General features: G+C 42.2%; 1 protein-coding gene across 3 annotated transcripts in view; it reads right to left on the bottom strand.

Moving 5' to 3' along the window:
- Window positions 1-13,675, bottom strand: part of LOC308385443 (disco-interacting protein 2 homolog C-like) — a 79,788-nt gene that overhangs the window by 39,197 nt on the left and 26,916 nt on the right. For 2 of the 3 annotated variants that reach the window (XM_080864323.1, XM_080864325.1), the window contains 8 exons: window positions 13,262-13,366; window positions 12,446-12,571; window positions 9,285-9,575; window positions 8,808-8,930; window positions 7,745-7,891; window positions 5,804-5,923; window positions 3,883-4,080; window positions 106-197 (listed from right to left, as the gene is read on the bottom strand). In XM_080864323.1, coding sequence (XP_080720449.1) covers window positions 106-197; window positions 3,883-4,080; window positions 5,804-5,923; window positions 7,745-7,891; window positions 8,808-8,930; window positions 9,285-9,575; window positions 12,446-12,571; window positions 13,262-13,366 — 1,202 coding nt within the window. The remainder of the gene's footprint in view (window positions 1-105; window positions 198-3,882; window positions 4,081-5,803; window positions 5,924-7,744; window positions 7,892-8,807; window positions 8,931-9,284; window positions 9,576-12,445; window positions 12,572-13,261; window positions 13,367-13,675) is intronic. The other variant, XM_080864324.1, reaches the window with a different exon arrangement.

The raw sequence follows: 13,675 nt of genomic DNA, 5'->3' as shown, positions 1-13,675 counted from the left end.
GCTAACTTGGCTGAACAAAGTATCAAAGGGTTGGAGTGAAGTGAGCACAAACAAAAAGAAAAAAGTGAAAAGTGAGAGCTGCAGTGGTGGGCGAGTGTGACTCACCCGATCGCCCGGTCGCACCATGGGCTCCTGCTTGCTGCCCAGTTTGTGGAGGATGTTGTAGGCAAGCTTGATGCTGCGAGACCACAGCTTCCCTGCAGGGAGTGGGACACAGGATATGAGGGTGCGATTGAGGGAGGGGGAGGGAGAGAGACTGAGATTGTGTTTGTGTGTTCTTGCACTTCTATTTTGAGGCAATTCAGTCGATAAGAGAGGAAAAAAACTGTCTGAAGTGATGACATTTAAGAGCTTTCAGCAGTCAGGAGAGGTCACTACTGACGTCTGGAGAATGGATGGATTATACTTAAAAGCAAGTGTCTAACGCACAGTTGGTGGACAGGTGCACAGGAAAGAGGAAATCATGTAAAAATGGTGGGGGGAGGGTACATTCCTGCACACTTTCAGCTCTGAGTTTATTAAAGATAGAATATTCAAAAAATGCCGCTACTTCTTTTGCATAATTTGATTTCCCTGTGCAGCCTTGTCATATACTGTTACAGAAGCTGCAAACACAATGAAAAATTGGTCGGGACCGACTTGAGAAACAGCAAAAAAAAGCTTTAAGTTGTCGAGATCCCGGGTCCTAAGAAAATCCCCAGATCCCAATCCGATCAAGCATCGAGGAGAAGCCCAGTTCACAGCAGGACCCACAGGATCATTAGGCTGCTGGTTTTAATGGCCCGGTCTGGTCATTATGTGTGTTAGTCTCAGGGAGTGTCTCATTATAGTCTACATCAGAGGTTCTCAATGTTGTGATGACCGAGTGTCAATTAGGAAAAAAGGACTCATGATGTTGTTTAATTAATACAAAAAATGAATGAAAAAATGAAAAGAAAGGTCAGGCAATAAAAGAGCTTTATAACAGAGTCATGGACATAACTATTCATGTGTAATTAGTACTTAAGATGTGTCTGTTCTGATGGATTTTCATTTATATATATATATACAGTGGGGCAAAAAAGTATTTAGTCAGCCACCGATTGTGCAAGTTCCCCCACTTAAAATGATGACAGAGGTCAGTAATTTGCACCAGAGGTACACTTCAACTGTGAGAGACAGAATGTGAAAAAAAAAAAACATGAATCCACATGGTAGGATTTGTAAAGAATTTATTCGTAAATCAGGGTGGAAAATAAGTATTTGGTCACCTCAAACAAGGAAAATCTCTGGCTCTCACAGACCTGTAACGTCTTCTGTAAGAAGCTTTTCTGTCCCCCACTCGTTACCTGTATGAATGGCACCTGTTTGAACTCATCATCTGTATAAAAGACACCTGTCCACAGCCTCAAACAGTCAGACTCCAAACTCCGCCATGGCCAAGACCAAAGAGCTTTCGAAGGACACCAGGAAAAGTATTGTAGACCTGCACCAGACTGGGAAGAGTGAATCTACAATAGGCAAGCAGCTTGGTGTGAAAAAATCAACTGTGGGAGCAATCATCAGAAAATGGAAGACATACAAGACCACTGATAATCTCCCTCGATCTGGGGCTCCACGCAAGATCTCATCCCGTGGGGTCAAAATGATCATGAGAACGGTGAGCAAAGATCCCAGAACCACACGGGGGGACCTGGTGAATGACCTGCAGAGAGCTGGGACCAAAGTAACAAAGGTCACCATCAGTAACACACTACAACGGCAGGGAATCAAATCCCGCAGTGCCAGACGTGTTCCGCTGCTGAAGCCAGTGCATGTCCAGGCCCGTCTGAAGTTTGCCAGAGAGCACATGGATGATAGAGCAGAGGATTGGGAGAATGTCATGTGGTCAGATGAAACCAAAGTAGAACTTTTTGGTATAAACTCAACTCGTCGTGTTTGGAGGACGAAGAATACTGAGTTGCATCCCAAGAACACCATACCTACTGTGAAGCATGGGGGTGGAAACATCATGCTATGGGGCTGTTTTTCTGCCAAGGGGACAGGACGACTGATCCGTGTTAAGGACAGAATGAATGGGGCCGTGTATCGTGAGATTTTGAGCCAAAACCTCCTTCCATCAGTGAGAACTTTGAAGATGAAACGAGGCTGGGTCTTCCAACATGACAATGATCCAAAACACACCGCCCGGGCAACAAAGGAGTGGCTCCGTAAGAAGCATTTGAAAGTCCTGGAGTGGCCTAGCCAGTCTCCAGACCTCAACCCCATAGAAAATCTGTGGCGGGAGTTGAAAGTCCGTGTTGCTCGGCGACAGCCCCAAAACATCACTGCTCTCGAGAAGATCTGCATGGAGGAATGGGCCAAAATACCAGCTACTGTGTGTGCAAACCTGGTAAAGACCTATAGTAAACGTTTGACCTCTGTTATTGCCAACAAAGGTTATGTTACAAAGTATTGAGTTGTATTTTTGTTATTGACCAAATACTTATTTTCCACCCTGATTTACGAATAAATTCTTTACAAATCCTACCATGTGGATTCATGGATTTTTTTTTCACATTCTGTCTCTCACAGTTGAAGTGTACCTCTGGTGCAAATTACTGACCTCTGTCATCATTTTAAGTGGGGGAACTTGCACAATCGGTGGCTGACTAAATACTTTTTTGCCCCACTGTATATATATATATATTTTAGGGGGATTTATTTTGCTATGAGAGCTGTAACAGAAGAGTTCAAACTTTTTTGTCCCCTTTTTTGCTAAAACCAAAAGAAATCAAACGAAATCAAATCAAAAACCCAACATGACTCTTAAAAGAGGAATCATGAAGAGGCAGACCAACAGAGGGCAAACAAATGATCTCATAAAGAAAAGAGGAAAGAGGGGACTGCATATGCACACAACAGGCGGTGATTGAAAAGGAGACCAGGTGAAACTAATGAGGGTGGGCGGGATACTGAGCAGGAAGTGAAGAAACCTTCAAAGTAACCAAAAAGATAAATAACCATCACAGACACCAGAGACAGGGGGACACAGAGGGGCCAACAAAACCACCAGATGCTTCTGTGGATGGTTTATCTTGTGTTGTTCCACCACTTTCCTGCATGACACACTCCTCTTCTCTTTAGTAAAAAAGTGAAGCAGTGGTTTAATAACAACTTCACTTTCATGCAGTTTGTTTCAGAGATTAAAATAATAAAATTAAAATATTATATTAAGTTTATTTAGGCACATTTAGGTCCCTTTTCACCGATTTCTGGTTGCACTAGCTTCTCTCTGTCAGCAGACTTCAGTCTATCACCCTCTGTATGTGCGAATGGGGTTAAGGTGTCACCGGAGTTGTTGACAAGTTGACAAATGGCAAATTAACCGTAACCAAACAAGAACAGATGCCAAATAGCCCCAAATGTATTTACTGGTCTGACAGCAGGGCCACTCCAGACAGCGTCAGAGCCGGGGTGTCAAATTCATTTTACATTGCGGGCCACATACAGCCCACTTTGATCTTAAGCAGGCCAGGACCAGTTAAACTCCCCTTTCAGTCATTGTGAAGAAGTCACATATTTAACTGTGACAAAGCTGCTGTGACAAAGAAAGATGAATAGCCATGAGAGAGGTTTTTATCAGCAGGAAGAGCTGGAAAAGTTATGAAAATACAGTTAAGAGTCCAAATGTAATGCTTGTTCTTGTTTGTAGTGAGCAGCAGATGAAACAAGTTAAGAATTATAAATATAAAGATCAGGAGTGTGCAACATACGGCCGGCCGTACATCACCCCTGGTGTGAATCATATTCAGCCTAACCAGCATGCATGTCTGTGCATTTTTAAATTCTTGAACTAGCAAAACATTTATCCAACTGTAGCTCTGGTGGACATGAATGAGTGAGCACTAAGTGTGTGGTTACCATATGTGAGCACATAGAGGGGCTTCCCTGCTGTGTCCAGGCTGGTGAGGCAGGGGGCTTTCGGGGAGATGGTTCCCCAGCGTTGGAGAGCCGCCTCCAGAGAAGGAGGCCAGTTAGTGACCACCCCCAGCGGCTCTCCTCGCACTGGCATCATCTCCGCCCCCTCCGGCCGAGGCTGGTTAGGGTCGGGTTGCTGGACTGTAACAGGATGAGGCCGAGAGTTTCATGAGTGCACAGCTCACAAACTTTTACTGTTTATTTGATTTCAAGTGTGGCCGTGAAAAAAAAACACATAAACAACTTTTATGAACACAGATGTACTGAGGGGGACGTGAACAATCTTTTATCTCTTTTAATATTGAGTTCAGACTGCAGAGAGGCTGAGAGCGAGGCAGCAGTGGGGAGGGATTTGACTGGATTCAATCTTCAGCCAGTGCCATAAAAAATAGAATTAGAGTCAATTGGAAGTTTTAACCGCTACATCAATCCCAAGCTCAAAATTTTGTTGTATGATTATAACACACATGTTTACAACACACTGTCAAATGACTCCAGGATATGATTTAAAAGACCACAAAACTGGACAAAAGTATGAGTTTCCCAGAGAGTCGAAGAAACAGAGAGAAAACACTCCCAGATGGAGAGAGGCGAGCAAAGAGCAGGAAATATTTCAGTACGTTTACAATTTTAACTCTTTAACAACACATCTGTGCTCTATATGAACCTTTCCCATGACTTGGAGTGTCCACATGAAGACAGTTCTTTACATGGACGTGAGTGTTGTTCTCAGCATTAATGAAGATTTTGGTCACATTGGTTACCACTGCCCAGCATCTTCCTGTATTATTTTATTCATTATTATTAACTAAAACTAAAAATCTGACTGCATTTCCCATTTTTTTTAAATTCTGAAAGTTCTTTAACTGTCATGAACTAATTCAAAGAAAGAGCTTTTTAAAGGGTAGCAGATGATTATTGATCTGCACAAAGTTTATGGTCCACTCTGTTTGGAAGCGTCAAAATTCAGTCTAATGTCTGTTCACAGCTTGATGTTTCTGGAGTCAGAGTGGACCATAAAAGGCTGGAGTGCTAAGGCTAGCACACTTGTTTACCTAGGGTCTTTATATTGTAGAGGTAAGGTAGAGACCCTAAAATAATAGAGAGAAGAGCACATCCCTGTTTGAGCATGCGCTTGGCGACACTGGGAAGGATAAACTCCCGTTTAACAGGAAGAAACCTCTGGCAGAACCAGGCTCAGGGACGGGACGCCATTTGCCGCCAACAGTTGGGGTTGATGGAATAAGATACTAAGAGAAGAACTTTGCTTACCACGTGTTATGAATTTGAGACATATTACATGTTATGTTAGTGCTATGAACCACACAGGACCAGCACAAACCTGCCTGAGGGCGCACTGTTCTGCAAAAATCAGTGTGGCCTATAATACTGCATAACTTTTAAGTGCTAATAAAATTTAAAATGGTTTGTTTAAAAACATTTTCAGCCCCATGCAATTTTTATGAAGGAGAAAATTAGCTACACTGACTAATGTTGTTTCTTATTGTCAGCTGCCAACAGGTTTATTTCTGCTGTAATGTTTTTAACATGGGAGTCTATGGGAATTTACTCCCACATGGATCCTGCCTTGAGTGGTCATTGAAGGAACTGCAATTTCTGGGACTTAACCAGCTTACACGACGTTCAGCTTTTTCCAAAATTTCTTGAGACCTGCAAAATTAATATTCACAGTTCATTTATTTGCATGCATGAATGCCACCTCAGCACTGAGCTGTGTTTCTTTGAAAAAGCTGATTTTGCACACTGACCTGTAGCAAAGCTCATTATGTGTTTATTAAAGTGATTTATTAAATGAATCACTTGGGGATAGTTTTTTTAAAATGAACAGAAAGACTGTTTTTACCTTCTAAAAGCTCATCAAAGTCATCAACAAAGAACTCTCGGAGTGGAGGTCTGCGAGGCTGCTTCAGCGTGTTCACCAGCTGCTGGATCTTAGCCGACACGCGACTGCTGACCGGAACACCTGCAAAAAGGAAAGTGGTGATGTGAACAGCTTACAAGACGATCATGAAAACTAAAATAAACCTCCAGTGTTACATGATGTGTTGCAAAGACTGAGACTAAAATGCTGCCTGTGATGTAAACCCTGGACAAATACTGAATGAACGATCCTGCTTTTCTTCTGACGTTCTTTTATATATGAGAGAGAAATAAAGAATTTGTCAGTCCTGTAAGCAAACAGTTCAAGCTTCAGAATGTTTTAAACCACAGACTGTATATAAATGATGTAAAGTAAAGTAAGTAAAGTAAAATTTTATTTATATAGCACCTTTCAAGATAAAATCACAAAGTGCTTTACAGAGGCAGAAAACAGACATTAAAATCTCAAACAAAACAAAATCAACCAAAAGCGAGTTTAAACAGATGCGTTTTTAACTGCTTTTTAAAAGACATGACTGAGTCCACAGATCTCCAACTCAAAGGGAGCGAGCTCCAGAGTCTGAGAGCACTGATACAAACGCTCTGTCACCTTTTGTTTTTAACCCTGTATGCTGGACAACCAGCAACCCCTGGTCACAAGACCTCAGGGACCTGCTGGGGTGATAAGGAAGAAGAAGATCACTTATGTAAGTTGGAGCTACACCGTGCAGGGCCCTATAAGTCATGATTATGATCTTAAATTGGACCCTGAACTTGACAGGGAGCCAATGCAGTTGAATCAGCAGGGGAGTATTTGTGATGCTTTATCAGAAGCCTAGCAGCAGCATTTTGAACACCCTGCATTCATTCAAGGGAGGCATTACTTAAACCTTAAACAAGGAATTACAATAGTCTAAGCGAGATGAAACAAAAACATGAATAATCATTTCCAATTCAGAACGTGACACAATGGGACTCAGCAATTTCTTAAATGGTAAAAACAAGAGCGAACCAAAGATTTAACGTGTGTGTCCAGCGTCAGAGCTGGATCAACTGTAACACCAAGGTTCCTAATGGAGGATTTAATATAAGAAGCAAGAGGGCCTCGATTTTTAACCACGAGGGGAACACATTTCTAGCCAACGTAAACCATTAACCATTCAAGGTTAGTGAAATATGGTACTTTTGGACCTGGAGGCGTCCCCCCTCTGGGTCTATTAAACAGAATGCAGGCTTGAAGCACTGCAACATTTGTACAATCTACAGTCTAAACATTGCATTTCAACAGTTTTTTAGACTCCTGGCTCTGTATGATGTCATGTGAGAATATCCCTTATAAGGTCATCTCGAGCACATGGGTCTGAGGAAAGCTGGCTTAAAGAGGGAGGAGCTAAAGCAGGTTGTTTCTGACAGAAGATGAACTTGGGTGCTGCACCAAGAGCCTGGTACATGATAAATATGGATTAATTTGGACTGTAAATAATAAAATACTAATCAAGTACAAGCCAATAATAAATGTATGAAGATGGAAATTTGCAGATTGGCTTCCCTTTAAGGCACTGAATTAGAAACTCTGTATTTTTGGCACAAGGCTCTGCTAAGTGGACCACAGCCTGTGATTATTCTGAGGAGCTCTCAGCTCTCTAACTGACTGTGTGATTGTGAAACATGCTGAAGAAAGAACAACAAAGGTGCTCTGTCAGCTCTGCTTAGAAAAATAAATGGTAAAAAAGTCCAATCTGTCTTCCAGGGGACTGACATCAACACAAACCGTGTAATTGGCCAGTTCTCTGAGGCACTGGTCCAATTTGAGCTCACTTCCTGATTAAAGAGTTGCTATTTTTATCAGACGGTCTCCAGTATTTTTATTCAGAGGCTCCAGCTGGGAGCTGGCTAAAGGTGTGACGTTGGCGGTGACTCCTACCATCGCCTGTCTCCATGCGCTCCGCGTTGCCGTATTTCTGCGTGTTCCTGGCAATGGTTCCCATATTGGCCATGTGGTGACGCTCAGTGTGGGAGTGGGACGAGTCCGACGAGTATCCCGTCACGTCCGGCGGGGCCGAGTGGTTCTCTGTGAGGCAGATGGAGAGAGAGCTGAAACAGACAGCGGTGACTCACTGTTCACCTTTATCACTGCTCTGTTTGTCAAGTGCCGTGTGTTATAGAGTCCACGGGCAATTAGACACGTTCTGATGGTCATCTTGTTTCACTGCTGATTTGGGTCACAGCCCTGACAAACACAGGAGTCAGCAGGGTCTGGAATAGCTGCGCTTCAAAACATCACAAGTGTAAAGCTTTCAACGGAAAACTTCTTCTCCAAACATCAATAACAACAGACATTTTTGGTCATATTAAAGGTGCACTTTGTAGCTATCCTGTACAGAATTAAACTAAACCTTTTACCACCAGGGGGCAGCATTTTACCAGCACATGTGTGCAGTCTTTTTCAAGATATGCAGCTGTTTAGCTTTATATATTTCTTTTCAGCCAAACCTATTTTCTAAAGAGAAGTTGCATTGACTCACTGGTATTACACAAAATTGCAGCTAAGCATCAAGTCGACTTGAGTCAATACCTCACAGTCTTCTTCCACATTTTATGGAGTGATTTAGTGCATTTTCAAAGGTTTTAAAAACGGAAATTGATAAGAAAACGATTTAATGTCCACATACTGTTTTGGGAATAGCTGACATTTCTTCTCTTAACCTGCTGAGGTCTATTCGGCCATCCGTGGTGACTCCAACTCTAAATGTAACCCTAACCTTTACTTAAACAGTTCCCCCGAGTCATTCTGTGTAATTTTAAACTGTTCACATCACACATTCACACACATTCTGCCTTTCTCCAAACTCAAGGTTGGGGTTACCACCTATCATGTCTTATCATGAATGGTGATTAAAGGCTGCATTATTTTGATTGTTTATACTCACTAAGGCATTCTGCAGGCATTCTGCATCTTCAGAGACTCTGAAAAAGGTGAAACCTACCCTCTGACTCCAGCGGCGGAGGCCACAGCATGTCGGAGCCAAACTCACAGGACCGTCGCAGAGAGCCGCCGTTCTCCGCTATACTAAGCGCTCCCTTCCTCTTCAGAGACAGGTGGCCGATACCTGAAGGAGCAATAAACAGCTGTATCACAGTCAAATACTGTGTATTACTGCAAAGACTCTTGGGCTGCACTCCTATTGGGCCATAACGGTACTGCAAGACCCACGAAATTCTAGTCCTCCTTGTTACAACCTCAGTTGTGTCAGAAAATGAAAACTGACTTCTTTGATCTCTTTTACCTTGTTTTCACTCTTTGTAGACCAAATGCTTTATCAGTAATAATCATTGGGTTAAACTATAATAAAAATTATATGAATTTCCTCATTTTAGGAATCACCTTTATTAAAAGACACAGGTGAAAATTCAAAATGCTGGAGCTGTATTAGGAAAAATGCACGAGAGGACTGAAGTCTTACCGTGGTGCGACTGTGACAGGTGGCTCTGCTGGTGGTGCGACTGGCCCAGGTGCGCCAGGTGCGCGTGCGCCAGGTGCGAGATGTGCATGTGCGCCAGCGAGTCGGCTAGCCGTCCGGCATTACCGCTGCCTCCGCTCTGCGTGGACGAGGACGAGGAGGAGGTGGAGCCTAGGTGGGCGGGGCCTAGTTGGGAAGGGCGGCTCATCCAGTGCTCCATGCCCGACATGTCGTCACCTGGCCCCGCCTCCTCCTCTGAGCCCGACGAGGAGTCTGAGCACAGGGGGGACAGACCTAGTGAGGGTCAGTAGCCGCCATTATATGTTAATAACAGAACTTTCACAGCATAAAACTAACAATAATAAATAAGCAGGAACTGAAATGAGTGCTAACACAATTTAAGACCTTTAAACAATATTAGTAAACAATTCAGCAGTTTGGGAGACTAGCTTCTTCCAACTAAATTAAATGATAAACACTGCTATGACGCCAGAGCCATTTGTTTGCTAGGTTAGCTCGGCATCCAATTTAGCTCAAGAGAAAAGTTTGTGTTAATGTCCCAGCTCTAATCCTTTTTGGTTCTTTGTTTTTCTAGAGAAATAATCAGATAAAACATCTTATTTAGTGAATTAGAGGCTCACTTTCTTATTGTTACGCTAAGCTAACCGTGCCCTAACTAAGTGCTTGAATGAGAATGGTATTAAAATTCTTCTTAGCAAGAAACTGGTTAAGTCATTTGTTTATGGGATTTGAAATAGCTCTGACCAAAGTGGACAGGTTGTGTTGCATCAAGTTTGTGCTGCTAAATGTAAAGAAATAACGCGATAAAGTTGTTTTTGCTCAATGTGTTTTATGCAAGGTTGAAATTGCTAACTTTTTAGTTTTGCATGTCTGTTTGTGGTTTTTCTTGATATTACGTTCTTCATGACACTAGCTGATGACACTACGAGATGTGTGAGTTACGGAGAAGTTAGCAGGGCTTCAGAACGAAGAGGGGGAAATACAAACTGTAGGTTCCAGCGATAATCATGGAGAATGTATTTGGACAACGATGAGCTCAGAGCTAATCGAGACCCAGAGGGAACACAGTGAGCGCGGGATGTTAACCTAAGTACAGCAATTGCACTGTTTTTGTTATTCGAAGTGATGTAATCGTGGACGTTTTCCTGTGAAGTCGTGTTTTTCTGGCCTGATTATTGAACTGCAGCTGTGGAATGTGTCTATATTACTCGCCAAGGGAATTGTTTTTTCATCATTCAGTTTGAATTCAGCTAACACAGAGATAATCCACATAACTGTGCTTGTGAAGAAAGACTATGGTTAATAAATGGATACCCCAAACCACCTCATACAACATTTACTGAACCAGTAGGCACTTTGTCTTCTTCCTGTATTTATATTTAGGTCTTGATACAATGAGCCCTGCACTTTTTTCCATTTCACAAAGCTCCTTTTTGGGTCACATTAAGGTCATTTTGAGCTGGGTTGTTTTTCATGCTTTGGCTGTTTTTACATAGTAATTTTCCGACTTTTTGGATAAATAGAATATATCTATACATATCTATTTATGCAAAAGAAAAACTAGAAGCATACAAATCTCTTGATGCATATTATTTTTCACCTAACCCGTGTGGCTGCACATGCGCCTGAAAATCGTGTTTTACACCAATTTTCTACGCTGGATTTATTTCTGATCAAACATTCTGATTTCCTGTGGGCTTGCTCGCCTCCCTTGTTTGAGGTCCCACTCCTGTGCCACCCCACATCCCTTCATTTATACCCAGCGTGGCATTTAATCCATGACTACTGATCCACATCTGAGCCTGGTAATAAGAAACAGATCTGAATTGAGTGTTTTTAAGACAATTGTCTCCAGTCAGTATTACAATGGTTCAGAAAAAGCCTGGAGACCATGATTAATTCTGTTCACCACTGAAGTTTGATGAGCTTTGGGCGAAAATGTCAATAATTAGTCAGCTAAGGTAGTAACAACCACGAGAACCAATTTAGGTAAAACTGGCTTTGGGCTGCACTTTAGGAAAAAGGCTGAATTTACTTCTTTAAACGAGTTCATTGTGTGAACACGGAGGAGCAGTAAACATAACATGGGGATTCAGTTTCCGCTCTGACTTTCCTATAACAGGAAGCAAGTAAGTGTCCCGTGTCGACCACTGAGGCTCATGAGTAAGACGAGCCTTTGGGGTGATGTCGGGATCGCTTAAGAATTTTCTCAAAGGTTAAAAAGCAAATTGGCAGTGAACAAAGTTATTACATTTTCTCCATTAAAATCCAATCAGCAGCAAAATTATACCGTCAACTCCAATTATGTTCAATCTAATGAGCTCATATTTGAGGTAAAGGTCAGCTCCGACTTTCCCCCTTCGTCCATGTTTTTTGCAGTTGCAAATACGCAGAATAGTCAGCTACTAATCGGTGTTTTTCCTTTTTCTGATGGCAGATCGCATTTACAGTAGCTGACTGCGTGCAACGTTACATCTGTCTGTGGTTTGTTTTCACTGTAAAACCATCAGCGCCTCAGGAAATGTGCATGTTTGCAGTTTTTTGGAGAGATGAGTGTGTTTCTGTCAGAATGGAAAACGTCTGAGAAAGCAGAGACACGGCATTACAACATAATCCCGTCTGGGCTCGGGCCTGCCTCTCCGGGGTCAAATTTTCGGCTTAGTGCAACCCATTTCAGCGGAGATAACCACAGCATGTGTGTGTATGAGTGTGTGTATGAGTGTGTGCACCTTCTGGGTACTTTAAACTAAACACTATTTTAAAGACATGAAAAAACAATCCAACGCTTAGCTGCTTCTAATCTCCTGCTCAAAAGTGCACATCAGAAGATCACATGACCTGTTAAACTGAACCACTGAGCTATTCTTAGTTCAATATTGTTAAGTCGTGTAACTTTACGCAGCCACTTTCACACATTCTGTTTATAAGTTAAATTACTGAGCTCCCTTATTATATTTTACTTTGGGGTTTTTTCTCGTTTGTCATATTTTATCTCTACTTTATTGACGTATTTTGTTATAGCTTGCAGTTTTAATGTTTTAATCCACCGTCACAAGTATATGTTGTCTCATTTTTTCACATCTCAATCAGAAAAATACATGGAGGACAAATACAGGTGTGTGTCTCAGTCTGTGTGTCGTCACCTGGAGGCGTGTATGCATCCATGGAGGTCTGCACCACCAGCGAGCGTCTCTTGGAGGGCATGGGCACCGCCACCTTCCTCTCAACGTGTCGCGCCAACACAGCCTGCACCGCCTCAGTGTGGACGTCTGAGTGAGAGAGAGAGAGACAGGTAAACAGTCTCATTCATGCAAAGGAGGAGGGAGAAAGTTATCCTAAAAAATGAAAGTGGAAAAAGTGCACCGTCCCCTCCATCTATGTCTTTTCCAACAAACAAACCCGCTGAAGTCTCATCCATTTTGATTACACTGCAAGTCCCTGTAATGTATTAACTGAAAATTACAGTTTACACATGAATAAAGCCAGACTGTAATCATCCTTCAATTCACAGTAAAGAGCAACAAGTTCATTTTAACTACCACAGTGCCAGCAGCGCGATCTGATATACTTCTGTTTTTCTAATCATAAGTACTGAATGCCAAGTGTGTGCAGTAACATGGTTACACTGCTTTATGAATTCATTTTTTCTTAATGCATTTAAAGTGGAATGTATTCTGTTCATTACCAGCTCTGTATTTTTATTCTTGGCCTCTGCTATAGTAGCTTTGCATACTACACAATCCTTCTTCATCTTATACTAAGAATACTGAACTAGGCTCACAGGGATTACTTGTACATACGCTGATTTCATTATATCTGAAGCTTTCACCTTGTTTAATACGAGTATCCACTGCTGGAAGAGGAAATATGAGAGAAAATGAAGAGGAGGTGAATATGGACACTATATAAGAAGCCTCAGTGATCCGATGGTGGTGTTTATGCAGCTGTAGTTTCCGTACCTGATCTGTAGCGCTCGTCTCTGGTGCCGGAGGTTCTCCGTCGGTGGAAACGGGCCGCAGAGGGAGGGCCGAGGGGGGCCCGGTGAGACATTGGCCCCTCCATACCTACAGAGGCAAGCAGACAAGCAGCGACAGATGCATACATATATAGAGAGACACAGACATACACACACGTGCACAAATACGTTTGACAAAAGCAAAAGATAGGAGGGCCAACAAAGAAAAATAAACATGGAGATGATCTGACTCAGCAGAAAAATTAGATTTTTCTGGCATCTTAAAATGAAAGAATTGATAAAGAAAAAGAAGGTAAAAAAAATAATAATTCGAAAAATGTGGCAGTTGCTTCTCTGCTCTCTGATAGAACATCCCTCAGTATCCAGTGAGCCGTTATTGCTAAATCATCCGATATAC

The sequence above is a fragment of the Rhamphochromis sp. 'chilingali' genome (assembly GCF_963969265.1).
Source record: "Rhamphochromis sp. 'chilingali' genome assembly, chromosome: 18".
In the NCBI taxonomy this organism is placed as follows: domain Eukaryota; kingdom Metazoa; phylum Chordata; class Actinopteri; order Cichliformes; family Cichlidae; genus Rhamphochromis; species Rhamphochromis sp. 'chilingali'.
The sequence above is the reverse complement of the archived record's forward strand: the minus strand, read 5'-3'. Positions and strand labels throughout refer to the sequence as shown.